The 27,851-nt window shown below is 34.9% G+C and overlaps 1 protein-coding gene across 1 annotated transcript; it reads right to left on the bottom strand.

Annotated features, from left to right (window-relative positions):
* Positions 1 to 293: 293 nt before the first annotated feature.
* Positions 294 to 26,223, bottom strand: LOC121409740 (multiple epidermal growth factor-like domains protein 10). The gene is made up of 16 exons (XM_041601647.1): positions 26,176 to 26,223; positions 22,662 to 22,767; positions 21,502 to 21,618; positions 20,947 to 20,976; positions 20,097 to 20,192; positions 19,095 to 19,199; positions 18,631 to 18,660; positions 17,766 to 17,864; positions 16,578 to 16,712; positions 8,786 to 8,914; positions 7,879 to 7,995; positions 5,975 to 6,007; positions 3,931 to 4,047; positions 2,446 to 2,543; positions 2,137 to 2,205; positions 294 to 365 (listed from the first exon to the last, which is right to left on the bottom strand). The coding sequence occupies exons 1-16, from the start codon at positions 26,221 to 26,223 to the stop codon at positions 294 to 296; spliced, it is 1,401 nt and encodes a 466-aa protein (XP_041457581.1).
* Between the last annotated feature and the right edge of the window lie 1,628 nt (positions 26,224 to 27,851).

Here is a 27,851-nt window from a genome sequence, read left to right as displayed (position 1 = left end):
CATTGAAGTAGATGTAGAAGAAGATGTAGAAGTAGACGTAGATGTAGAAGTAGATACAGAAGTAGAAGTAGATGTAGAAGTAGACGTAGAAATAGATGTAGATATAGAAGTACATGTAGAAGTAGATACAGAAGTAGAAGTAGATATAGAAGTAGACGTAGATGTAGAAATAGATGTAGATATAGAAGTAGATGTAGAAGCAGATACAGAAGTAGATGTAGAAGTATATGTAGAAGTAGACGTAGATGTAGAAATAGGTGTAGAAGTAGATGTAGAAGTAGATGTAGAAATAGTTACAGAAGTAGATGTAGAAGAAGACGTAGATGTAGAAATAGATGTAGATATAGAAGTAGATGTAGAAGTAGCTACAGAAGTAGATGTAGAAGTAGATGTAGAAGTAGATACAGAAGTAGATGTAGACGTAGATGTAGAAATAGATGTAGAAGTAGAAGTATATGTAGAAGTAGATGTAGATGTAGAAGTAGTTACAGAAGTAGAAGTATACGTAGAAGTAGATACAGAAATAAAAGTAGATGTAGAAGTAGATACAGAAGTAGAAGTAGATGTAGAAGTAGAAGTATAGAAATAGATGTAGATGTAGATACAGAAGTAGATGTAGAAGTAGATACAGAAGTAGTAGATGTAGAAGTAGAAGTATATGTAGAAGTAGACGTAGATGTAGAAATAGATGTAAAAGTAGAAGTAGATACAGAAATAGAAGTAGACGTAGATGTAGAAGTAGACATGGATGTAGAAGTAGATGTAGAAATAGATGTAGATATAGAAGTAGATACAGAAATAGAAGTAGACGTAGATGTAGAAATAGATGTAAAAGTAGAAGTAGATACAGAAATAGAAGTAGACGTAGATGTAGATGTAGAAGTAGACGTAGATGTAGAAGTAGACGTAGATGTAGAAATAGATGTAAAAGTAGAAGTAGATACAGAAATAGAAGTAGATGTTGATGTAGAAGTAGATGTAGAAGTAGATGTAGAAGTAGACGTAGAAGTAGATGTAGATGTAGAAGTAGAAGTAGACGTAGATGTAGAAGTAGGTGTAGAAGTAGATGTAAATGTAGAAGTAGATGTAGAAGTAGATGTAGAAGTAGATGTAGATGTAGAAGTAGACGTAGATGTAGAAGTAGACGTAGATGTAGAAGTAGATGTAGAATCAAGCGTTGAAGTAGAAGTAGATGTAGAAGTAGACGTTGATGTAGAAGTAGATGTAGAAGTAGACGTATATGTAGAAGTAGTTACAGAAGTAGATGTAGAAGTAGATGTAGATGTAGAAGTAGAAGTAGACGTAGATGTAGAAGTAGGTGTAGAAGTAGATGTAAATGTAGAAGTAGATGTAGAAGTAGTTACAGAAGTAGAAGGAGATGTAGAAGTAAATACAGAAATAGACGTAGACGTGGATGAAGATGTAGAATTAGACGTACATGTAGATGTAGATGTAGAAATAGATGTAGATATAGAAGTAGATGTAGAAGTAGATGTAGAAGTAGACGTAGATGTAGAAGTAGATGTAGAAGTAGATACAGAAGTAGAAGTAGACGTAGATGTAGAAGTAGACGTAGATGTAGAAGTAGATGTAGAAGTAGAAGTAGATGTAGAAGTAGATGTAGAAGTAGATGTAGAAGTAGATTTAGAAGTAGACGTAGAAGTAGATGTAGAAGTAGATGTAGAAGTAGAAGTAGTTGTAGTAGTAGGTGTAGAAGTAGATGTAAATGTAGAAGTAGATGTAGAAGTAGACGTAGATGTAGAAGTAGACGTAGATGTAGAAGTAGACGTAGATGTAGAAATAGATGTAAAAGTAGAAGTAGATGTAGATGTAGAAGTAGACGTAGATGTAAAAGTAGGTGTAGAAGTAGATGTAAATGTAGAAGTAAATGTAGAAGTAGTTACAGAAGTAGAAGTAGATGTAGAAGTAGACGTAGATGTAGAAATAGATGTAAAAGTAGAAGTAGATACAGAAATAGAAGTAGATGTAGATGTAGAAGTAGATGTAGAAGTAGATGTAGAAGTAGATGTAGAAATAGACGTAGAAGTAGATGTAGAAGTAGATGTAGAAGTAGACGTAGATGTAGTAGTAGGTGTAGAAGTAGATGTAAATGTAGAAGTAGATGTAGAAGTGGACATAGATGTAGAAGTAGACGTAGATGTAGAAGTAGACGTAGATGTAGAAGTAGATGTAAAAGTAGAAGTAGATGTAGACGTAGATGTAGAAGTAGGTGTAGAAGTAGATGTAAATGTAGAAGTAAATGTAGAAGTAGTTACAGAAGTAGAAGTAGATGTAGATGTAGAAGTAGAAGTATACGTAGAAGGAGATAAAGAAATAGAAGTAGACGTAGATGTAGACGCAGAAGTAAATGTAGAAGTAGACATAGAAGTAGATGTAGAATCAAGCGTTGAAGTAGAAGTAGATGTAGAAGTAGACGTTGATGTAGAAGTAGATGTAGAAGTAGACGTATATGTATAAGTAGATGTAGACGTAGATGTAGAAGTAGGTGTAGAAGTAGTTACAGAAGTAGATGTAGAAGTAGGTGTAGAAGTAGATGTAGAAGTATATGTAGAAGTAGACGTAGATGTACAAATAGATGTAAAAGAAGAAGTAGATACAGAAATAGAAGTAGACGTAGATGTAGAAGTAGACGTAGATGTAGAAGTAGATGTAGATATAGAAGTAGATACAGAAATAGAAGTAGATGTAGAAATAGATGTAAAAATAGAAGTAGATACAGAAATAGAAGTAGATGTAGAAGTAGATGTAGAAGTAGATGTAGAAGTAGACGTAGAAGTAGATGTAGAAGTAGATGTAGAAGTAGAAGTAGACGTAGATGTAAAAGTAGACGTTGATGTAGAAATAGATGTAAAAGTAGAAGTAGATACAGAAATAGAAGTAGATGTAGATGTAGAAGTAGATGTAGAAGTAGATGTAGAAGTAGACGTAGAAGTAGAAGTAGACGTAGATGTAGAAGTAGGTGTAGAAGTATATGTAAATGTAGAAGTAGATGTAGAAGTAGACATAGAAGTAGATGTGGAATCAAGCGTTGAAGTAGAAGTAGATGTAGAAGTAGACGTTGATGTAGAAGTAGATGTAGAAGTAGACGTATATGTAGAAGTAGATGTAGAAGTAGACGTAGATGTAGAAGTAGGTGTAGAAGTAGTTACAGAAGTAGATGTAGATGTAGAAGTAGATGTAGAAGTAGGTGTAGAAGTAGATGTAAATGTAGAAGTAGATGTAGAAGTAGTTACAGAAGGAGATGTAGATGTAGAAGTAGAAGTATACGTAGAAGTAGATACAGAAATAGAAGTAGATGTAGAAGTAGACGTATAGAAATAGATGTAGATGTAGAAGTAGATACAGAAGTAGATGTAGAAGTAGATACAGAAGTAGAAGTAGATGTAGAAGTATATGTAGAAGTAGACGTAGATGTAGAAATAGATGTAAAAGTAGATACAGAAATAGACGTAGACGTGGATGTAGATGTAGAATTAGACGTAGATGTAGAAGTAGATGTAGAAATAGATGTAGATATAGAAGTAGATGTAGAAATAGATGTAGATATAGAAGTAGATGTAGAAGTAGACGTAGAAGTAGATGTAGAAGTAGATGTAGAAGTAGACGTAGAAGTAGATGTAGAAGTAGATGTAGAAGTAGATGTAGATACAGAAGTAGAAGTAGACGTAGATGTAGAAGTAGATGTAGAAGTAGACGTAAAAGTAGAAATAGATGAAGAAGTATAGAGAAGAAGTAGACATAGATTTATATAGAAGTAGATGTAGAAGTATAGTAGATGAAGACGTAGAAGTAGATGTGGACATGCAGAAGAAGAAGAAGACGTAGATTTGTAAGTACAAGTAGATGTAGAATTAGGAGTAAAAGTAATCAGAACTAGAAGTAGTATTGAGGCTTTTAATTTTTTCATACCTGAATTATCTATTAGAAACACCACCTCGATGCCCTCACCAAGATGAGTGCGATATTTGCCGTTGAGGGCTCTCTCCTCAAGGAGTTCATCAGCGCTCCGTGGTGTCTCGGCATTTGCTGAAGAAAAAGAAATATACCAATTGATCTCTTGTCCGTGAGGGCCATCAAAAGTAAAGAATTTCGGTTAGATTAGTTTTCTAATTTGCTAACTTTCACATGGATTTTAGCTGCTTCCCCATCGATAATATTTCTATCGTTTAACCCGGTAGAAGCAATTCCAAATTCAAATGTCAAATCAACCCATTTATTTTTATTTTATTTATATTTTTTTGTTTTTATTATTATTTTATTTCTTATAAAAATTAGTCAATACGATGTCTCGAGAATATTTTTTGGAAAATGTTTTTTTCTTTTTTTAAATTTCGAAACAAATTCCTTGTTTACGTCGAGCATACATCGTAATGGATTTTCTTTGTCATTGTTTAACCCTAAATAGACTGGGCTATTTTGATGCCTAAGAAGACTATGATCTCGGCCTTCGACCGCGCGTTCGCGACAAAAATTGGCAGGTGCGTTATCCATGTCATAATCTCCAAGACTGTAAGATCAAATTTTCCCCCAAAATCTCATGATTCTTTAATTATGCTAACTTATTCGTAAAATCAAAGATTTGCTCTAATTAACTAAATAAGGCCTCTAAACTGCAAATTTTTTATTCAAATTTTTATTTCTGTGTTTTTCGACTTTTTGTTTTTTATTGGGGTGTTTTCAATAGAAATCGTCGGCGACTTTATTCTGACCATTAACAAGATGAAATTAATTGATTTCGATTAGTAAAGTTAAAAATATTTATACATATATGAATTTTGGCTAAAAAAAACAATATGCTTGGATTTGTACACAATTCGCGTTTTGGGGCAATTTTGGGTCAACATGCACTTACGAAATGTTGCGTAATTTCGGAACCACGTACCCGGGCGTCGCAAATTTGGTTTCAAAATTTGCGCAAGACTTAAAAAAAAAAAGTAATGGAAAGGCGCGGCACCAACTCTTCGCGTTACAGATTTATTGCGAAAAATATCGAGGGGGCTGAATCAGCCCATCCCCCAGTCTTTTTAGGGTTAATGATATTAACCTTATTACTTTCAAGAGCGTATAGGCTGGTTTGAGCATGGGGAGGTGTACAACCTGGGGAGGTGGAACTCGAGTTTGGGAAAATCAGCTGTTGAAAGCTGAAGAAGGTGTACAAATTTTGTTTTTCTTGCCAGCGAGTGTCAGAACTCCTCTACCTCAGCAGGAGGGTGCACCCCCGCCTCTACACCCTTGACTTTCAACAAATATTGTTTGACTGACAAAATGTGGAAAAGAGAATGGTCAAACCATGCGGAATTGTTTAGGGAGGGGTTATTGTTGTCCAAGAATAACGACCTATATTAAAAGAGAAGCATACTTGTCAATAATGGATGTATTAAAATCTGCTAGACAAGAAAATTTCATAATGATGATGGAATACAAACAAACATTATTTGGGGTGGTAGATATACCGTTTATTCAACCCCTTCTCAACACGTGTTCGTAGCACATACAATGCAAAAGTTACAACACGATAATAAAAAGTCGATTGAAGCTTACATCCTTTCATTAATTGAACATTTTAAGGCCTGTTCCCACTGGCCGACGGACACAAAACGTATTTATATTGGATACAGCGGGATGAGCAATATTTCGAGGTGGCTCCATCCGTTTTCATTCGCTCCAGAATGGGCGAACATAACACAGTGGACGGATGCTCGATGGATAAAGAGCGTATAAATGAAACACGTGCAAAGCGTAACGTTTTCCAACGGATGGCAAGATTCTTTTTCGTTTTACCACCCTCTCTTCTTCCTAAGTGCAGTGGAAGCCTATAAATATATATTTGATGTATTCGATCACCATCATGAAAATCAGTGGCTGAATATGTATTGAATATGGTCTTGGGAATAATTCAATATTCATATCGTGGCAGTTCCCACATCAATAGGGGAAAATTACCATAACTTACCAAGAAAATAGTCACCCCAGCTTGTGTCCAATTCTAAGGGGGGAAATGTCAAAATAATTGATCAAATTTCGTAATCCAAATTCATATATCACAGCATCAAAGAATCATTATAACAGATTATTTTCAAAGATTCGATGACATCAATTATTTTTGCGGAAATGTGGAAATAATTATTCAGGACATTCCTCTACTTTATAGAAAGTACGATGCACACCCTATTTTTTATTAATGGAAGAGGTGTACCATAGCTTATTATATAAAGGAATATTTTCGTGATTTGTGCTCTCTGCTTTTTATTGTATTTTACTCCATTTAGAAACTCGATAAAGGCACCCTTAAAACGGCAAATCTAGCAATTGCAACTGAATGTTTTTTTACAAGGCTCTAACGTCTAAAATGAAAATTATTGGAAACTTTTCTCATCAAATTGCGGCTATTGGCCGATAGGAAAAGAACACGATTCGTGGGATATAATGTAAAACTATAGTTAAGAAGTCAGGTCTAGTGCAAATGAAGGAGATTTGGCACTTGCAATTAAAGGCACGTAAGGTATAACACCGGGGGCCCGTCTTACAAAGGAAATCCATCAGTGTCACAATTTTTTCTACAGGAAATTTGCAAAATGTCCGTTAAAAACAAAGGAGAACACACCAACTTGTCAAGAAATCAATGAATTAATGGATATATATATTCATATCTAGAAAAAATTGAACAAACATGCTTTTTAAATGTTGACTTTGCTGGCTTTCCATAGTTGCGGTTGATCGGATCAATCGCAACTCTTTTTAAGACGGTACCCTGACGTGCCTTAACACTCTATACATGTATATCAGACATCCAGCATTCCCATGGAGTCTCACACCTTCTGAGATGTCCCTGTGGCGCTTTGAAGAGGTTATGTTTCCAACTAATTACATTTAGTGTATTGTCCAGATTCCCTTACGACACCCCTTTTCATCGAATCATGTGGGATTTGCTGATATCAGTGGACTCAATGGCCCGTATTCTGAAGTAGGGTTTAACTTAAACTCAGGTTTAAAGTTGTAGATTTAGTATTGGAAGCCAAAAGCATTAAAATTGCATTAAGTTATATGTTTCTTATGTTTACTGTGCTCTTTCCTGATTCATCGATAGAGAAGACAATCATCTATTTGTACTTTCAAGACAATTATGAATGATTTGATAGCCAAATGAGCTGAAGTATGATATCTCTACTGTAAGTGATTTATGTAACAATTGGCTTCCCATACTTAAACCACAACTTTAAACCTGAGTTTAAGTTAAACCCGACTTCAGAATACGGGCCAATTTAAATTTGATACAGTCTTAAATGCCTTGATCATAGAGCTCAAGGCACTCAGGTTTAACCTTCACTATGAACAAAAAATGAGAAAACTAGAATTCATGTTAATCACAAAAGGGCAATAATTGTAAAATAGGATAAAGGGCACTCGCCATTTAAAAGGGCATTGTTGACATGATTGCTTAGAGTATACAATTTTTGTTTACTTCATTTGTAATTCTCTTTATTCAGATACCAAATTCTCCATATTTTTTTAATTGAATAATCTTTAAATACGCTTCTTATCTTCCAATGCCATTCTTGACAATAATGCGAACACGATTTACGTCTCTGGAGTAAGGAACACATTTATCCTTAGATAACAATATTTCCTGGGAAGTTTCTGCTTGCAACAGTCATGCAGGGGCCTGTTGCATAAACATTTTACCAGAGAAAACTCTGGTAAAAACTGAAAACCAAGGTTAGTCTGATTTCTGCCATTGACTTTAACACAAGGCAAAAACTCTGGTAAAAACAACCTGAGTTTTCTCAGGTAAAAAGTTTTATGCAACAGGTCCAAGATGGGGGGTGTAAGGTTTTTTTTTAAAACATTTTGATTTACCATGACAAAGTCCGCATGTGACAGGGCAGTTTTGTTTCATGTAAGGGATATAGTCCGGGTTGTGGCAGTCAGAAGCCCGAGTCCGTCCACAACGCTTCTTCAGATCTCTGCATTCAGCTAAAAAACATAAAACATGCATACAAGACACATGTTTTAACCAGTAAATTGCAGATTTGACGAAAATCCATCCATGAACAACAGAATTGAAAGATATGAGTAATGTTTGCAACGTCAGAAACCAGCAACTGTCCAATGTGTTATGAATAAATCCCATAAAGTCTTATCAATGATATTATCGTTCGTCAGTGGCAATGTTTCTCCCTAAAAACGTAGATGAAATGGTACACTGTTAAAACTGTGGTGTTCAAACTGACACCAGTTGATGTTAATAGAGGACCACACCCTGAGGTGTTAAAATTACACCCTAGAGAAAAGTAGAGTTTGACATGACACCAAAGAGTGTATATGAAACTACCATAGGTGTTGTAATAACACCTATGGTGTTAAACTAAATTTAACATCGGTGTAAAATGAGTGGTGTGGTCCTCTATGTACACCGGTTAACCATGTTAACACCACAGTTTTTGCTGTGTATGCCCGATTGAAATTAATGTACATGTAAAACCTGTGTTAATAGTTGAGAAATGGAAATTAGTATGAGGTGACATTGTCTTGCACATGGCGGCCTGCTTGCATGCGACATCGCAAATTGAATCTTTAAAAATCCTACACTGTCATTTTCTCTATAACCCTTCATATTTATGTAATTTTCCTATACAGTTTATTCGGGTCATCTTGCCATCGGGATGACCTCCTTTACATTACAATTTCTCCATTACTGGAAGTAATGATCATATTATTTCTCTGGCATCTTAAAATGAAAAGTACAAGTACTTTTAATTCCTACCTTCGCATCTAACTCCGATGTAATTGTCTGTACACTGGCAGTAGCAATGAGTTGCATTGTTGATTAGTGTACCGTTGTTGAGACAGGACAGCGTGCATGTAAAACCAGGAGACCCCGGCCCAAAACTCTCTGGAAAATGCGAAAGAAATATATTTTTAAAAATGTCAAACACAAATTTTTCTGCAACTTTAACCAAACTTGTCTTTCCAGTCATTCCAGGCAACAAAACAACGAAAAGGCTGTAACATGAACGGAAACTGAAGTTGAGCTATACGGAAATCAGTAAGAAACCGGAATAAAAGAGTTCTCAAATATAAACATAAGTTGTAGAATGATGTGCAACAATCCATTTATCTTATGGTGGCGGAACCGTGTCAAAGGTGTTAGTTAAAATGGAAATCTATAATTTCAAGTATCATCTATGTTCCACATAACTTTGATTGCGTTAATTCATTTTCCCCATTCTCAATATGAATTGCGATATAGCGAGAATTAATGTTGGCAAACTATAGTTAGATCATGAAAATGGACAAAAGAAATGCAAGGATAGTTGGCAACAATAATCAGCATAATAGTATAGTAAACACGTTGAAAAAGAGAGAAACAATAAATCCAATGTAGCCTATCGTTTTCTACCAAGTTTGACGAAAGCACCCCCCCCAAAAAAAAAAAAAAATAAAATAAATAAATAAATAAAAACGAAACAAAACAAAAACCCCATAATCCAACTTTCGGTAAGCACTCTTAAATATTTGGTAAAAATGCTCCATGAGGGTAATAATGTGTCCAACCAACATTAGGCATTTCTTTTAGGCATTTATATTTATTTATCCGGTGTGATGAAAATTATACCCATTCTAAAGTAATTGCTGCTTATTTTTTAACCATACTGGTCAATATGCTTCCCGCCGCTAGCGTACCTAAGGTTGTGACTCGTCGGAAGGGGGGGGGGGCAGTCTGCCCCCCTGCACGAGTCACAACTCAGGCAGGGGACGTACCCCTGCCCCTCCCCCCCCCCCGACGAGTCACAAGATCCAGGGGACGTGCCCCTCCCTTTGAGCCCCCTCTTTTGAAATTGAAGACCTTTTTTTCTCTTTTTTTTTTGCTTGTAAATTTTTTTGTTGGGGGGGGGGACGAAATGGCCTTTATTTGCTGTTGAAGACCTTTTTTTTCGCTTGTCAAATTTGTTCGCGGACGAAATATCCTCCCAAAAATTGCCCCCCTTTTGGAAAATCCTAGGTACGCAGCTGCTTCCTGCATTGGGTAAAATACTGCCCCAAATCGGTTGGACACATAATTTCCCTCGTGGTAATATAATTTTTATCCAATATTTTCTTACAGTGCAGTGGCGTACCGTGGGTCACGGCATTGGGGGGGCACCAGCAAAATTTTTGAGTCACTTAGGGAGCGCGCGAAGCGCGCTCAGTTGCCAGGTATTCTGACCTAATAGAGACATTTTAAGGACATGCAGTGCCATTAAACGGATATGTATCTCACTGATTAAATAATGCGAGCGCCAAGCGCGAGCTGAAAATTTTTGATATTCAGACCTAAAAAGGGACATTATAAGCAATTTGTTTGTAATCATGATACGTACCTCTCACTTAAATCACAAAATTGATTAAAACTAAATAACGAGAGTACTTTAATAATATAACTGAAATGTTTAAAGGTAATAGTAAGAAATTATGGAAAGAAATTAATAAATTTACAGGACAGAAACAAAAAAAAAAATAATGATATACCCAATTCCCTGAATGGGGATGATTTTAACGATTTTTTTTATGAATGTTGGCAAGACAATTTCAGACTCTTTTAAAAACGATGCTTTTGTTTGGAATCATCCTGACAGCATTTATACTTTTACATTCCAGTGTGTCACTAGTGAAAAGGTAACAAAGATCCTTTCACAGTTGCCGAGTGACTCTAATCTTGACATTTTAAATTTAGATACCAAACTATTACGTATAGCGGCTCCTTTTATAAGTGCATCATTGAGGGTAATCTTTAATGAAAGCCTATCTAGCGGATCTATACCAGATGACTGGAAGATCGCTCGAACCACTCCAATTTATAAAGGTAAAGGGGATTTGGATGATATGACTAACTACAGGCCAATATCTGTTGTATGCCATTTGGCGAAATTACTTGAAAAAGAGGTACAAAGTCAGTTTCTTTCCTATCTTGAACGCAATTTCATAAACATTGACCAATATGCATTTTTACCTAATCATTCGACAACTACATGTTTACATAAGATATTAGATGATTGGTATGATTCTTTCAACGAACGTGAGATGGTTGGTACTTGTTTTTTGGACATATCTAAATGTTTTGACTGTATTGATAATAATATCCTATTGGAAAAAATTGAAAGATATGGTGTTAAAAATAATGAGTTGATATGGTTTACTAATTACTTATTAGGTAGAAAACAAACTGTTTATTGTCATGGAAAATTGTCTAAATTTAATAATCTTTCTGTAGGAATTCCCCAGGGTAGTGCCCTGGGTCCCCTACTTTTTCTTGTTTTTATTAATGACCTAAGTGAATGTTTATTATCATGCTCATGCAATATATATGCAGATGATGTTGTTATTTATATTTCTGATAAAAGTACCGAAGTCATTACTTCTAAATTACAGTCTGATCTTGAAAACATAAGTAGGTGGTATAAGAGAAATAAATTAAAAGTTAATGTCGACAAAACGTATACTATGTTATTAAAACGAAACACACAATCTTCTCAAGAATTAAACATATATCTGGATAATAACATTATAAAACAAGTAAAACATATTAGGTATCTAGGAATCGAAATTGATGAGAATCTTTCGTGGAATTTTCATGTAAAGAACCTAAGTAAATCTTTAGCTTTTAAGTTATTTTCTTTGAAAAAGGTCAGTAATTTCACTAATACGAATGTTCTAAATCAAATATAATTGTACAATTCAACCCATACTGGATTACTCTTGTTCGGTATGGGGGAACTGTTCTGTCAGTAATAGGAAAATTTTGTTTAGATTACAAAAAAGAGCAGCAAGAATAGTTGAAAAGAATTTTGATTATACTCATAATGGTATTGACATTATTAAGAGATTGAAATGGCAGGTTTTAGAAAAAAGACGAAATTATTTCCTTCCATGTATTATGTATAACTGTGTCTATGGACATGCTCCGATACGTTTATGTAATTCTATTGATATGGTTTTTGATAGGCATCCAATGAATACAAGATTTGCCAATTCGCTCAACGTAGTTATACCTAAACCGAACATTGAGTTTTTTAAGAATAGCTTAAGATATGCAGGAGGAAATGTATGGAATAGTTTAGATTCGGAACTCCAGAATGCAACTTCAATTGATACATTTAAAAGGAAATATAAGAAAACACACTTCTCGTAACACTCTCTCCGCTCTCTTTATGCCGGTTTGTGTTTTCAACTTTCAGTTTGGTTTTCATAACCCAGTGCACATGTATGATATCTTTTGTTATTTTTATATATCTATGTTTGTTAATACCTATGTTACTCAATTTTGTTTTACTATAATTTACTCTGCCTGAATTTGAATTGTTTAATGCACCTTTTCTGTACATTGTTAGATATTTACTATGTCTACAGGACCATGTTGAAAAACAGTGTATATATTATCTGAACATGCTTATCCTGTATAAAGATTTTTAAATAAATAAATAAAGAAAGAAACAATGCGAGCGCGAAGCGCGAGCTGAAATTGTTTTATATATTGACCCAAAACAGGGACATTTAAGGACTATATTTTAGGAATCCATTTAGAGTATACATATCTCATCATAGTCATCTAGTGCTATAATGCCGTCCTTTGCTGATTTTGTTAGAATTACATCTAAATACATGAAGCACATTTTGTTGTCATAGTCATACGCATCTCACAAATAAAAATTGCGAGCGCGAAGCGCGAGCTGAAAATTTAGGAAACCTGAAGAGGCTTGTTTGCAGGGATTCACTAAGACCGTACGTATTTCACTTACCAAATGATGCGAGCGCGAAGCGCGAGCTGAAAATTTTTAATATTGAGATCAGAAAAGTTGACATTTTAAGGACTGATTTTAGGAATTTATGAAGAGCAGACATCTCACCAATCAACTAATGTGAACGTTAGCACGGACAGGAAATGTTTTATATTAAGACCTTAAAATAGGGCAATCACATTAAGTGGTCATGAAAAGAAGCAAATGTCACTACATAAAACAATAACTCGAATTGCGAGGAAATATATTTGGCGTACTCGCGTACAGTATATTGATATGAAAACGGGAGGTTTTAGTACAACAGGGTTATAGATCTCGTTAAACAGTCTATGCGAGCACCACGAACAATGAAGACATAGGCCCTGAGCAAATAATGTTTCATAAAGTGATGAAAAAATGTTTTTTTTGTGATATAACATAACATAATGTAATATAACATATTATAATGAACAATAATTTCTTCTTTCCCCACTACGTTTCTCTTCCTTTCTCCCTCTTTTTTCTCCTTTTCCCCGTTTTTTTTTTTTTTTTTGGCCAGCCGATTGGGGGGGCACGTGCCCCCCCATGCCCCCCCGTAGTTACGCCACTGTTACAGTGTATGAAATCATGAAATTATTAACGCCATATTTTGTTTGCTTTCCCCTTCACTGTCTTGTGCGCCTTGACTATCTCTAACGAGACTTTCTCAACGCCTAATAAATCGCATTTACAATCATTATTAAAAATATTACACAATCTCCTATATACCTAGTAATTGGGTATTGTGTTGTTGCGTATCTCACTTTGAAAACGGGAACGGTAGGTTGATGTAATTGCATAACTTGGGAGGGAAATCTGTCCCAATTTCCAGTTACCTATCAATCTTAAGTAACATAAGCCTCCAATTACAATTGTAAGGATTAATAATTTGATGGTGTACTTCTCCTTTATCCCCAGCTAGACAATTGCTCTGGTAAAAAAAAAATAAGAATGCTGGCCCAAATAAATTGCTGGAAGCTTAGGGTGTTTTAATGATCGGGGAAAATGAGGCGCTGCTTTACCGGATTTTATCGCAAAAACGAGTGCATTTGTGTTAATATACGTTTGGGAAATCGAACGGTAAGCATGGCAAGAGTGGAAAAGAATAACAGGCATATCATGAAAGATCGCAGAGGGACAGTTCTCAAAAATGAATGAACAAACCAAATGAGAATAGTTAGCTTCGGGATGTTGCCAGCCACTTTCCATTAAGTTTCGTCCATATTATACAAATAAACGACAGGTGTTTTGGGTTATTCATTTCTTAAGATTTTGATAGAGTGCTTTAACAAATCTTATTGATGTACACAATTTTAGATATAATAATAATAATAATAGCCAATTTTTATAAAGCGCTTTTTCCAGAATGGCCCAAAGCGCGTTACAGCATATTATTACCCCGGTCATTGGATTCATTTCAATCAAGCACGAAAAGTGAACAATTTCCACTCCCTGGAGAGCATTCATTGCATTCATCGCAGCCACATTATGGCGCTGGCAAAATCAAACATACAATATCTTTCGCATCTTACCGGGTAGCCATTTAGCACCTGGGTCGAGAGTGGCAAAGTGTGGATTACCAAAGGACGCTAGACCGCGGTGGGATTCGAACACACGACCCTCTGTTTACAAGGCGAGAGTCAGAACCACTACACCACGGCTCTACCACTAGATATTCATTATTTTGCAATTCATGTGTATGGGTCTGGGTCTGAACCCAATGTGGTAATATTTCATATCTGCTTTATTGAAGCAGTCAACTATTGAGCAATATACAAATATAAATATCTATCAGTTTATATAATTTTGAGTGTCGATCTTATTTTGATTGATAATACACAAATACTTCTTCACAAATCCTATATAAATGCTAATTCTTTATAGTAGGCTTTATTGGTATATTTATATGATCGCTATAAATCAAAAATTCATGCAAACAAACTATAATAAAATGACAAACAGGTTTCAAATAATAAACCTTTGCTATTAATCAGGTGACTTCAAATGATTTGAAGTTTCCTTCATGAAAGTATAGAGCATGTAAAAGTTTCTACCCCATATATCAGCTTTAAGATCCTCTCTAAAGATTATGCTTCAATCCATTTTCAATCTGTTTTTGACAAATGCTATTGAGATAATTATCCCATTTCATCTGTTCATAGGCACGCAAACACCCTTAACGATAATCCTAACTTTGGGTCTTGCAACTAGGTGCTTTCTGATAGGCAATGGGGATTACCTTGTTTTTTTTTCCAGTTGCCATATTCTTTTTAAAAGAATTATGTTTGTTCAAACTGGTGTCAATTTTTGCACCAGTTTTTACAGTCAATATGGGTAATGATGATACTGATGAAATTTTGAATTGCCACGATCAGATAAAAGCAAATACATTTATGATATCAATTATGATATGTTTAAAGTACGTATATGATGATAAAAGTATAATGATAAAATTGTAATGATAAAACTATTACTACTACTACTACTACTACTTCTACTACTACTACTACTGCTGCTGATGCTACTACTACCACTACTACCACCACCACTACTACTACTACTACTACTACTACTACTACTACTACTACTACTATTCAGGTTTTCTTCACTTATTATGATAAAAGAAGTTATTTATCATGTTTGAATTCAACCTCTTGACTGGTATTTACTACTACTACCACTACCACCAGTACTACTACTACTACTACTACTACTACTACTACTACTACTACTACTACTACTACTACTACTACTACTACTACTACTACTACTGCTACTTCTACTACTACTACTACTACTACTACTACTACTACTACTACTACTACTACTACTACTACTACTACTACTGCTACTACTACTACTACTACTACTACTACTACTACTACTACTACTACTACTACTACTACTACTACTACTACTACTACTGCTACTTCTACTACTACTACTACTACTACTACTACTACTACTACTACTATTACTACTACCACTACCACCACTACTACTACTACTACTAGTACTACTACTACTACTACTGCTACTTCTACTACTACTACTACTACTACTACTACTACTACTACTACTACTACTACTACTACTACTACTACTACTACTACTACTACTACTACTACTACTACTACTACTACTACTACCACCACCACTACTATTACTACTAATCAATAATAATAATAATAATGATAGCAAAAATGGTAATTATTATGATAATAATCATAAACATAAACATCGTATTTTTTGTAAATGGTTATGATGATAATAATGATATATAACATGTGGATAAGAATTCAAAGGAAATGAAAATAAATAATAATAATATTCCGCATTTATATAGCGCTTAATACATCGGAACGACGTCTCTAAGCGCTCTACAGACATATTATTACCCCGGTCATCGGATGCTTGCATGCCCGCATACAATGTATGTACCTTCTCCACTCCCTGGGGAGCATTCCAACAAGACCCAATTGCTAGGCATACTACATATAGGCTTTCACATCCTACCCATTTAACACCTGGGTGGAGAGTGGCAAAGTGTGGATTAACGCCTTACCAAGGGACGCTAGGCCATGATGGGATTCGAACACACGACCCTCTGATTACAAGGCAAGAGTCAGAACCGCTACACCACGACGCTTCCACTAAAGGCAGCAATGATATAGCCTCATACATTATAACCGCAGATAATACAGAAACCAACTTTATTGAATTCCATAATACTGAATCTTTACGACATCGATTTTACTTTACCACATCTTCCGCACATTTCGTGACATTTATCATAAACATAGGGTTCACTGAAACACTGGTCATATCGGTAGTATGAGCCTCCGTTTAGCTTGTTGACGTCATATTGACATTTCTTGACGCTGTCCTTGCACATGACTGTAAAGAGAGAAAAAAATAAGATATTAGAAATATTTTAGATTACAGTTCCACTGTGTTATCAATAATGTGACATCATAAACTGGCGGCTAAAAATATTGTGAAATGTCATAAGAGCTGTTCAGTGTATAAAACATAACGAAGAGAAAACGTTCAATATGCACAGAAAATTTAATAACGTTCTATTTCAGATTTCAATCATTATTTTGTGAAAAGACAATAATATACTTACATTGAGTATTGAACACTTTCCAAATGTCATCATTACAATTATTTATCATCATAAAACATATTCATTATTTTGTACTATTTTAGAACCCACCCGGCTTCTCTGGGCTTACCAAAACAACTAAAAATGGCAAGAACATCATTCTATTTTTATAACAAGCTTATAGTGATGGGCTGTGCGTAATTTTGCTTTATAATTTCAGATTTTTTGATAGTCTATATTGATCATTCAATGCAAAAAAAAACATACACTTACACAATCTTAATAAAATATTACAGAAAATAACATCACATATTAATTGGAAGTTGAGAAGAAGCATACATGAATAACAGAAAAAAGTTACAGAATATGACATTTCAATGAGTCTGCAACTGGATAATTACTTAGTCTGTAATAAAACAAAATATAACATAAACTTAGTTTTTCATTTCCATCGATAGTGACAAAAAATTGATATCGACTCTAATCATGTATTAGTTTATCCTTAACGTCACTAGATCAATAATTTTGACTAGACAGAGCCGCTATGGCCACAACGAATAAATGACAAACATGTGTATTTTCAATTTTCGAAACATGAAAATGTCATTTATTAGAACAAATATTTTCTGACAAATTTGCAGATACCTGAAAGGAGTAAAAGCTATTAACATACAGGGGACGCGGAACGGTTTTGAAAGTGGGGGGGGGGGGGGCTGACCATGCAAATGCAAAAAAAATCACACTCAGATGGTTATATTTACGTCTTGGTAAACTTTCTTTTTAGTTTTCCGCGACCCCCGACATTCTTATAAAGTTTGAGAGATTTATTTAATCGTTTTTACCTTCGCATTGATCTCCTTCCCAGCCCTTAGCGCACAAGCACCGACATTCATGCTCTGTATCGATTAACGTTCCACCATTGACACAGTCCTTTAAACAAACTACCGACGAAAAGAGAAGAAAGATTCACTATTAAAATGTTACTTCAGACAATTATCCAACATATTAAGCAATCAATATCATACACGGGGATATCGTAATCTAAATTTGGATTCGTCCCCGTTCACAATATTTTGAGACTTATTGTACCAAGTTTGATTGATTCAATCTAATAAATTTGGGATGTAATCAGATAAAAATCGGATAAAACTCCGATTGAAGCCGCCATTCTTAAAATGCTCCTCGGAGTACTCTTTGAATTTAGGCCTAATTCAAATCTTTGCAATCAGTGAATTATAACATTATTTTGTTTATTTTTTTCTTCTCTGTATTCGCTTTTATATAAGTTTAGAAAACAAAAGCCTAACTTCCATTCCCTTTTTTCCTTCATTAAGATGAAGTAAAAAGCTAAATATCTTATTGCTGCAAAACATGATAAGATTACACTCTAAAAAAACCAAGAGCCCATTGAGCTCTTAAAGTGTGCCTTGACTGCAGCTCAGAGTGCTGATTTTGCTCGTTTAAATTCGAACTAGACAAATCTGCAATCCGAAGTGCAGTCACTATAAGAGCTAAATTAGCTCTTCGTTTTTAGAGTGTATACACATGCAGCACTTTCAACAGTTTGTTTTGCCATCTAACTTGTATAATCAACTAATGTACTTTGTGAATCAGAGTACTCAATAAAAATATAAATGATTAAAAAAACATTACTTTGTTATTGTTTATGAAAGGGAAAGAGTTGTCCTCATGAATGCTAGTACTTACCGAATCCTGGAGATCCAGGACCGAATTCCTCTACAGAGAATATTTATATAAAATTAGAAAATAACAAACATAAACATGAAAAAGTAAAGATCAGTCCATTTGTGATTTTGTTGTTGCATAATTCAAACTGAAAAGATAAATAATAGATGAATGATAAATCAAAGTATAAAACCATAATTGCTGTAGATAGCTATTGAATAAATAAGAAAATACAAAAGTGATATAAATGTAGGATCTATTTTCTTGTATTAAACGTCTAGTTTCCTAAAGTACAAAGAACATTAAACTTATCAGTGATCATTACGATAAATTCGAGATTATCAGGGAAAGGTTTTATCTTTAATTAAAAGAAATATGATATAAGACTATTAACGAAAAAATAAACTAATCATGGAAATCATATATGCCCAAGTTATCTTTGGATCCCGGAGTCAAAGGCTAAAATACCACTACCGTGGACTCACCACAAACCCCGCACATAGCGGGACAACGACGAATAACTGATTGTGACGTAGCACATTGTTCCACGCCCCACTTCTGACAGTTTGAAGACGTATCCTCACACTTATCTGTTTTAAATCAAAGAGTCCAGTTACTTTTATATGACAATTTATATTTCTACACTTTTAAAAAGAAAACATAACAAATGTTTATATGGACTGTACAATGATACTTCAAAACCGTTCCGACCATTAATGGATTACTGTATGCTTAATTGCTGGAATATTCGTAACTCCTCATTGTGACGTCATAATGGTTTGTGCGGTACAAAGTTGTGACGTCATTGAGGCTCTGTGATTGTGTACAATCATTTTGACGTCACAAAAGATGCGCATGCAGGCGTGCTAGTAGTACAAGTAAATATCCGGTGCGCAACATCGGTGCGCGATCAAGTTCGGGGAATATGACCTATTTTGGGGGGGATTTGTCAACAAACGCGCAGTGCATCATGGGAATGCCATGCCTTTTGTTAATTTGTGGTCTGATTTGATCTGCATTGAATAAGTTATAAAGTGATATTTTCAATCTAACACTTTATAGGTACACACTTAAACTCACCAATCACCGAGTGAAGGGCATGAATCTAATTGGTTAAGAATGTGTTAATGGCGGGGGAGAGAGTTGGTGAAATATATCCTCACTTGTTTTCACATCTACACAATGAATTACACATGACATGCATATACATAAAGAATTGAATTTTTATTTTACTTTCTGGTTTTCTGATCTTCAAAACTTTCATCAATACATTTTTTTTTACAAATCAAAATTTTTCTTTCAAAGAAAAGTCATCATGATTCCGAACAAATCATCGCACCTACAAAGAAAGTTCAAACAAAAATCACAGTTTTTGTACAAGGGAAAACATATGCAGCATTTAGTAGTTTTGGAGAAAAAAAAATCATACATCTGCAATATTAGGCCTACCACTGCACGATCAATGATTTGATTATCAGCAAACTTACCCTCGCAGAATTCACCAAACCAGCCACTCGCACATTCACACGTACATGTTACTGCGTTAACCGTTCCTCCCGGTTCGGAGCATCGAAGATCACAAACTATTTGAAACAAAAAAAAATCAATTCTTTTTATTTCAATCGAAGTTATGCTATTTTTTTTTTATTTCAATGTTTATACATACATGCAATTTAGAACAGGGCCTCCTGGGAACGATTTTTTTAATAGGAGGTACTGAATTCAATTTATAAAGCAAAAAAAAAAAGGGGGTTTCCACTACAAAATGAAGGTCATTTTGGTCCATACATTTTTTAAAGGGTTTTCACTATCACATTAAGATTATTTTGGTTAAATTATTGCTATTTAGCATGCTGCACATTTTCGCGCGTGTTATTTACTACACTGTAAAAAATGAAGTGCTAATTTAGCATTTAAAGTGCTTGTATAGTAACTGCACTCGTAGTGCAGTCACTATGCAAGCACTGTAAGTGCTAAATTAGCACTTCATTTTTAAAGTGTATTGGCAGCACCCCAGGTAATTTTAGCACCCCGCTTCCCAGGGCCATGAATTAGAAAAGTTGTCTTGAATTTCAACATTTTGTTTTTATTTACTAAATGTTCTATGAATCGCAAACTACTTTCAATATCATATTTCTGTGTTTGTGTGTAGACAGTTAACTTGATTTACAACTTTAAAACATGAAAATAATATATGCTTGGTCAAAGGTATGGTCGTTGAAAATAGATTGTTACAAAAAAGAATACTGCATAGGTAAATATTCATGATGTAAAAAATGACCCTTAGAAATGATCATTTTACTAAGATTTATTAATGTCCCTTCCTTATGTACTTACTGAAACCTTCGGAGCCAGGCCCAAATTTTTCTGTAAATCGATACGAGATAAAAATCAGTTATTGTAAAAGTTTTAAAATAAATTCATAATTATTGTGTGATCAGGGGCGTCGATCCATGTTTCGGATGGGAGGGTAAAAGTGAGAGAAAAAATGTCAAAAATGAAAATTGTGAATGTTTAATAATATTTTTATGCCAATTTTAACGGCTTATGGTGATTTCCAATGCTTCTTTAAAACATATACATGTATATATATATATATATATATATATATATATATATATATATATATATATGCATCACATATGATGAATATTTCAAGTCGTTCTAATTATAGGGGGGGGGTAAATCGATATTTGTGCCCCAAATATTTTGATTGATGGCCGTCGCCACCCCCCTCCCCCTATTGACGCAACGGTATGTGATGAAAGCATGACGCTAACGTTATAAGTAATAATGAGTTCCGGTTTTAAAGAGAAACTAAATCAATTAGAAACAAAGAAATTATCAAGATTGTTTTTATTATTGAATTCATTGATTTTAATAATTCCTTACCACAGAACTCGCACGTGGCGGCGCAGTTTTTCCGAACAAAATTTGAATATTGCGTGTTGTTGCAGAGATGTGCATATCCTTTGCACGCGTTTTCACCACGATCATCTATACACTTATCTGAGAGATAAAAAATGGAGAGAAAAAATAAGGAGAGAAGGAACTATTACTTCCAAAAGGTGCTAAATGCACTTTTAATATATGTCAAATTAATAATAATAATCAGTTCTTTTATAACGCATAACACATAGCTAGGCATGTTCCTATGCACTTGTATGATATTAAGGAAATAAATTAGAAAGTAAGTAAAGAGCATTGAATTCATTACAAGTTAAACAGATACTTTTTAATGGAAGTCTTAAACTTATCTAAATCATGTATATTTTCTCATATAATTAGGAATATAATTACACTTTAAAAGATGAAGTGCTAATTAAGCACTTACAGTGCTTGTATAGTGACTGCACTAAGAGTGCTAACTTTCGAGTTTAAATTTGAACTAGAAAATCAGCACTCCCAGTGCAGTCACTATACAAGCACTGTAAGTGCTGAATTAGCACTTCATTTTTTACAGTGTATAAAAATCTACCACGTTTGTTCACCTCTGTTCCTGCACAGCAAAAACTGTGGAGTTAACCGGTGTACATAGAGGACCACACCAGGTATTTTACACCGGTGTTAGTTACACCTATATACATGTATATTCACAACATCTTGGGTTGTTACATTTACACTAATTGGTGTTATGTTCCATCTCTAGGGTGTAATCTTAACACCTCATGGTGTGTCCTCTATTAACACCAACTGGTGTCAGTTTTAACACAACAGTTTTACAGTGTGTTTTAATAAAAGGGTTAATCCAAACTTTTAGAGCAATCGTGAAAATGGCAAGTAGTATATCACTGTTAAAAAAATTCTATGCAAATGAATGTGAACTTGTGAAGTAACAAAATTTGTTTTAATGAAACATTAATACACAATAGGCCATACAAATACTGTTTTTAGTACGTTTCTGTAAAAAAAAATGAGTCGAAACTTATTTGGAAAGGAAAACGCCACAAGAGGCACATCGCACAATGAAGTCGATATAGGACATAAATGATGCGTCAATGATGAAATATTGATATTTTTCATCAGTGTTTGTGTTTTTTTCTCTCTCTTACCATCGCATCGATCTCCCCACCATCCACTGCTACAACTACATCCACAATTCTCCTCGTCAACGACACCGTGCTCGCACACCAGATCGTCATCGCAAATAACAGAAGCCTGGCAATGATATTTGTCAAACAATCGTGAAAATTACGCTATTGCTTTGTCGGACAAAATATCCTATCGCTGAAACAACGACTCTTTGACAAATTATTCACACTATTGATTCATCGTGAACGTCATCGTGACTTAAAAGACCTGAAAATTCATTTCGTACCGCTTGTTGTATTAACAAATTTACAATAACAGTTAAGAGCAACTGAAATCCTTCAATCTGATTGGTTGATAGCAAATTTGATATAGAAATTGTGCATTTGTTATGATTACAAGTATTTATGAAAATGGATCCTTGTTCTCCTACACCATTGGCAGTGTATTTATTAATGTTATTGTGTTCAGAGCAAAGTTCTCTATTACTTTTGAGCAGTGGAGCCGACTCCGTTGGTTCCACTCACCAATTACAGAAAGTACACACAAAAATGCTTGAAAACTCCTCCAAAAAGACGGCTGCCAGCTCTTTATACATGTATTGTGTTATGAATCATGGATATATAGATGGCAAATTATTCACATTCACTTATTAATTATAAATACCAACATTTTGTACTGGCATAATAAAGGGTTACACTGTTAGAAAATTTATCCTCAAAATAAAGAAGTTCCTGCAGCAGAGTCTCGAGAATACCTGTAATCTTACCAGATTGCGTAATCTTATAAGGAAATTGGTACTTGGTGTATGGAACCTTACAAATTTCCTTTAATAAAACACCCTTTTCCCCATTTTAAACAGACATGTTCTGTTAAATTGCAGAAAAATTCATGTTTTATGAATATACAGAATGATTCTGTTATTGCTTTTTGCAAATTCTTCTTTCTTTTTTTCTGTAGCATCAGTTTTTTTAACAGTGTAGGTTATCTATCATCCTTATCAAGTAAATTATACACACCATACCTCAGAGAGGAGAAAAACACGCCAAAACAGAAACGGCGAGGATGAACGTACGTAAGATACCCATGATGATGGCTCGATGGCTTGAGACGAGGGACTCCAAGATACTTAGGCAGATGTTAGGCAACAATCGTAAATAAAGGAGTTATCTCAAGCTCTCAACAGAGAAAACTAGTTAAATTAATACAGGGCTGTTTGGTGTTAAAAACTTAACTTGGCCCAACGAGCAAGCTGTCACATAAACTGACAAGAAAGAGTGACGTTGGATTGTGTGATTTCTTTTCTAATCCTCAAGAGAGTTAGCGTAAATTGACTCTTTGACCATAGAGTTTATTTTTTAAAATTAAATGTATCCCAGAGATGCAACAGCTTTGAGAAACATGGTTCGACCGCTGTGCAATGGGAGTGTGCAAAGACTAATTAGGCAATTATGCTGACAAAAACAAGTTGCTGTTAGTGGACAGCATGTTTGATTTATCGCGTGTCAGTAGAGTCGTTTAATTGGGACCTTTCGCAATCTTCACCGACGCTAAAATTAGGGTCCCCTAACACAAATGTTAACGCTTAATCATACACTTGATTTTTAAGATTGATTGTACATTATAGTCAATAGAATCAAACGTAGAAAACTGTTCTACAATCAATGCTAAGCTTTGTGTTACCGGGGGATTAAAGGCCCTACAGATCTGCCTTTCGTGTGCAAAATCCTTTCCCGCGACACCCGCACCATAATTATGTGCATGTATATTGCGACTGATGGCTGGAGATATTCGAAATGCAGGACCTAAAATAAATTATGACATGGATAAGAAGTGGTTTTTCAAAAAAATCGACTACATATTGAGAGAGGAAAAACTTACTGAATGAAGGCTTAGATATAGATCATTACAGTCCATCGAATCGATATTGCATTTAATGTGGATTATTGGTGGATCACTGGCAATTGATTTCATGGGTTAGATTAACCTCTCCAGCCGAACATTTCATTTCGCATGCGTTGATACACGTATGTACACAGCATGCAATACGTTTGACCAGGGACGTGTTGACCTCGCGGGTTTCTTTTGTTTCTTTTGTTTAACCCCTTCTACACAAACGATATGCCTCTAGCACACGATGTAATGGGCATTATGTTTTACTTTCCGCAGAAATGTGGATTAGATTCGAATTCCGGGGGGACCACTTCCATTGATGAGTGGATACCAGGCACGACCATGGGGTTTCGAACAGTACCCCGCTAAACAAGGGAAGCAATTAATTATTTTCCAGATTATGAAAATGCATCTCTTAACAAGTGTGAAACCCTACAATTATTGGATATGTATCCTTTTTTCAGCATTTAAACATCGTTTTGACACCTTTAATTATAACGTTACATAGGTCTATACGTAATGTACTTGCCCACTCTGTCCCCTTTTACGCGTAGTCGCTCTTAGTATCCACTATCAATGGAAGCGGGCCCCCCGGACGGCCTCTCGAGCTCTAGGAGGAGTCAAATGTTGATTTGGAAAGTCGTCCTCAATCGGATATATCGCTGTTACCATAGTAGCAACCAGAATTTTGCACACGAAACGCATATTGAACGTATCCGTCGCAGATGCGAAACGAAAAAAAAAATCTCATGTCACACAATTTGCATTGCCGGCCAGAGTTTTACGACGGGCCCTAAAGTCTCTTCCAAAATCAACTACCGTTGTAAATTAGCGTCCGCGTCCTCAAACGAAAGGTCGGGAATATCTCTCTGGAAGCGGAAGGTTCGAAACATTTTGAGTTGTTGGTTGCGAGAGGAATGAGAAAGTACGACAGTTTAGAGAGAGAGAGAGAAGGGGTGGGTTGTGGTGTCGGGGAGCTTAGAAGAAAGAAAATTAAAAACATAAAATGGAATCAGTGTGAGTGTGCATGGCGATGGGATAGAAGAGTGCAAAGCGGAAAGAATCAAAAGAGAAATGACAAAATAGAAATACAGAGAAGAGAAGGGATAAATAAAGATAGATAGATGCATACGATAGATAGAGAGAAAAAATGAATAAGACAGATAGAAAAGAGGAGACAGAGGAGAGAAGAGAGGAATTGAGTGGGAGAGCTAATATAGATTTAGAGAGGGGGAGATAGAAAGAGAGGACGAGAAGAGAAGAGAGGGTTTTGTGGAGGGGAGAGAGAAAAAAAAAAGCATGAGAAAAAGATACACCAGGATATTTTTAGCGAGTTTACTATAATTTATTATATCAACAAATAACAGTCAGAAGTTGAGCTCAAACATGTTAAATAACTTCTTTTATCATAGTAGTTTTTTTTAAAGCTGAAATATAAAACCGGTAGAATAGGCCTGAAAAGTTTCCCCATTTGTATTCGCACGATCTTTATGCATGATCGATGTAAATAATCTATTATGTATTTATCTATATCATATTTACTTATTTCCTCTTCTTAAATTCCTGTCTATTAACAAAATTAATCTGTTTATCCTTTTCAGTACGGGTTTTACACAACTTTTCGTGTAGATGCTTAAAAATTACGAGTACAATGTACGATATCTCCTTCAGCTTCACACCACCAGCCCGCATTTAACCGCCTTGGTTCAATTTATTGCCTTTTCTTGCCTTCTTCTCGTATTTCTGGTTTTCATTGCATGTACCTTTTATGTTCTCTCCTTATTCTGTCTATTATTTAGATCTTCATTATCATTTTCTCTTTCAGAATAGGTCTGTGTAGTAGTAAAAATGAGTTGTGGTAGTAATGGCAGTAGTAGGAAAGGTGGTGGTATGCGGGTGGTTGGAGGTGGGGAGGGGCGGTCCCCACTAAATTTTTTTGTTGACAACCTTTTTTTTTTTGCTTGTCAAATTTTTTTACCAATGTCCATCCCAAAATTTTAGGTGGACCCCCTAAATATTTTGCCTTCCGCCGCCAATGAGTAGTAGTAGTAGAAGTAGTAGTAGTAGTAGTTTTTAGTAGTAGTAGTTGTTGTTGTTGTTGTTGAAGTAGTAATATTAGTAGTAGTATTTACTGGTGTACAGATTGGGTACTTGCTCCCCTCCCTAGAAAAAATACAGATGTATGTATTTTTTCTAGGGAGGGGAGCAGTGGTTTTATCATAGTCCTTCAGTCTTTTCTCTTTATCTCACTCTCTCTCTCTCCCTCCCCTTTCTCTCTTACAGATCTTCATATCCCATGTGGCAATTGAAGTGTAATATCACACCTTGCCTTGGGGCCCGTCCACTTTCTCGAAATCCAACCTCCTAATGGATTGTGACTGCCATAGACTCTTCATTGTAATCGAGATATCTCAAACGGTAAACAAAGGTTTCATACCTCTGAGTTTATACCTCACACCTATGCAAATTATTGATCATGTCGGTAATGCATCGGTGAAGCTAGACCGCTAGAGCCATCATTGTCCCCTAAATATTTCTCTGACTTTCTCAGTAGTGACGTAAAGAAGCAAAAGGTTAAGAGGGGCTCAGTTTCAAATATGTATGTATAAATATACATATATATTCACGAATCTTCCCCGAAGAAGGTAGATGACTACCAAAAATTTGGAAAGTGCATTAAGACCTTGTTGGCATTACAAACTTGCATTACTCGTGAATGTCATTTGTTTCGCATTTCTGATGTCTTATTATTGCCAATACGTGGAAAAACAAGATGCTTATACATTTTTTTTTCAACATGTTTTTATTAGGATTTCATTCAAATGAATTACATGTACATAAAATGCAGGTAAATACAAAAAAAAAATACAAAGTACAAATCTTCATTTCATATCAAAAAGGATATGCAAGAAAAAAAAGTACATATATATTTACCAAGAACTGAAGCAAATAAGGACGGAATGAAACTCCATAAAATTATACTTTTACATCTGAAAAAAGAAAGTCCCCAATTCTCTATGTATTTTGATAATAATTAATATTAAATGGCTATATAAATGATTTGCAGGAAAACATAAATCAACCTACATATATTATTATTGTATCCCATTTTAAATCAATCTTCAACATAACTTTACATAATCATCCACACATACACACAACCACCTTAACACCCATACAACCATGCACATACCATGCATACGTAAACAAAATAATATATACAAATCTGTATAATGAACTTTAACATTTTGGCACAATAGGATACAGAAAGAAAAAAAACTGCAAATCATATTAATACAGGAGAAGGGGAAATTGAAAAG

The sequence above is a fragment of the Lytechinus variegatus genome, chromosome 2 (genome assembly GCF_018143015.1).
Source record: "Lytechinus variegatus isolate NC3 chromosome 2, Lvar_3.0, whole genome shotgun sequence".
In the NCBI taxonomy this organism is placed as follows: domain Eukaryota; kingdom Metazoa; phylum Echinodermata; class Echinoidea; order Temnopleuroida; family Toxopneustidae; genus Lytechinus; species Lytechinus variegatus.
Note: the sequence above shows the minus strand (reverse complement) of the source record. Positions and strands in the feature narration are given on the sequence as shown.

Bases quoted from the DNA above. Each gene is read 5' to 3' on its own strand.
- LOC121409740 (XM_041601647.1), bottom strand. From the start codon at position 26,223: ATGCGGGCTGGTGGTGTGAAGCTGAAGGAGATATCGTACATTGTACTC. The intron at 20,193-20,946 runs GTAAGTACATAA...TGTTTCAAATAG, and splicing joins GCCTGGCTCCGAAGGTTTCA to TTTGTGATCTTCGATGCTCC. The intron at 19,200-20,096 runs GTAAGTTTGCTG...GATTTAAAACAG, and splicing joins GTTTGGTGAATTCTGCGAGG to ATAAGTGTGAGGATACGTCT.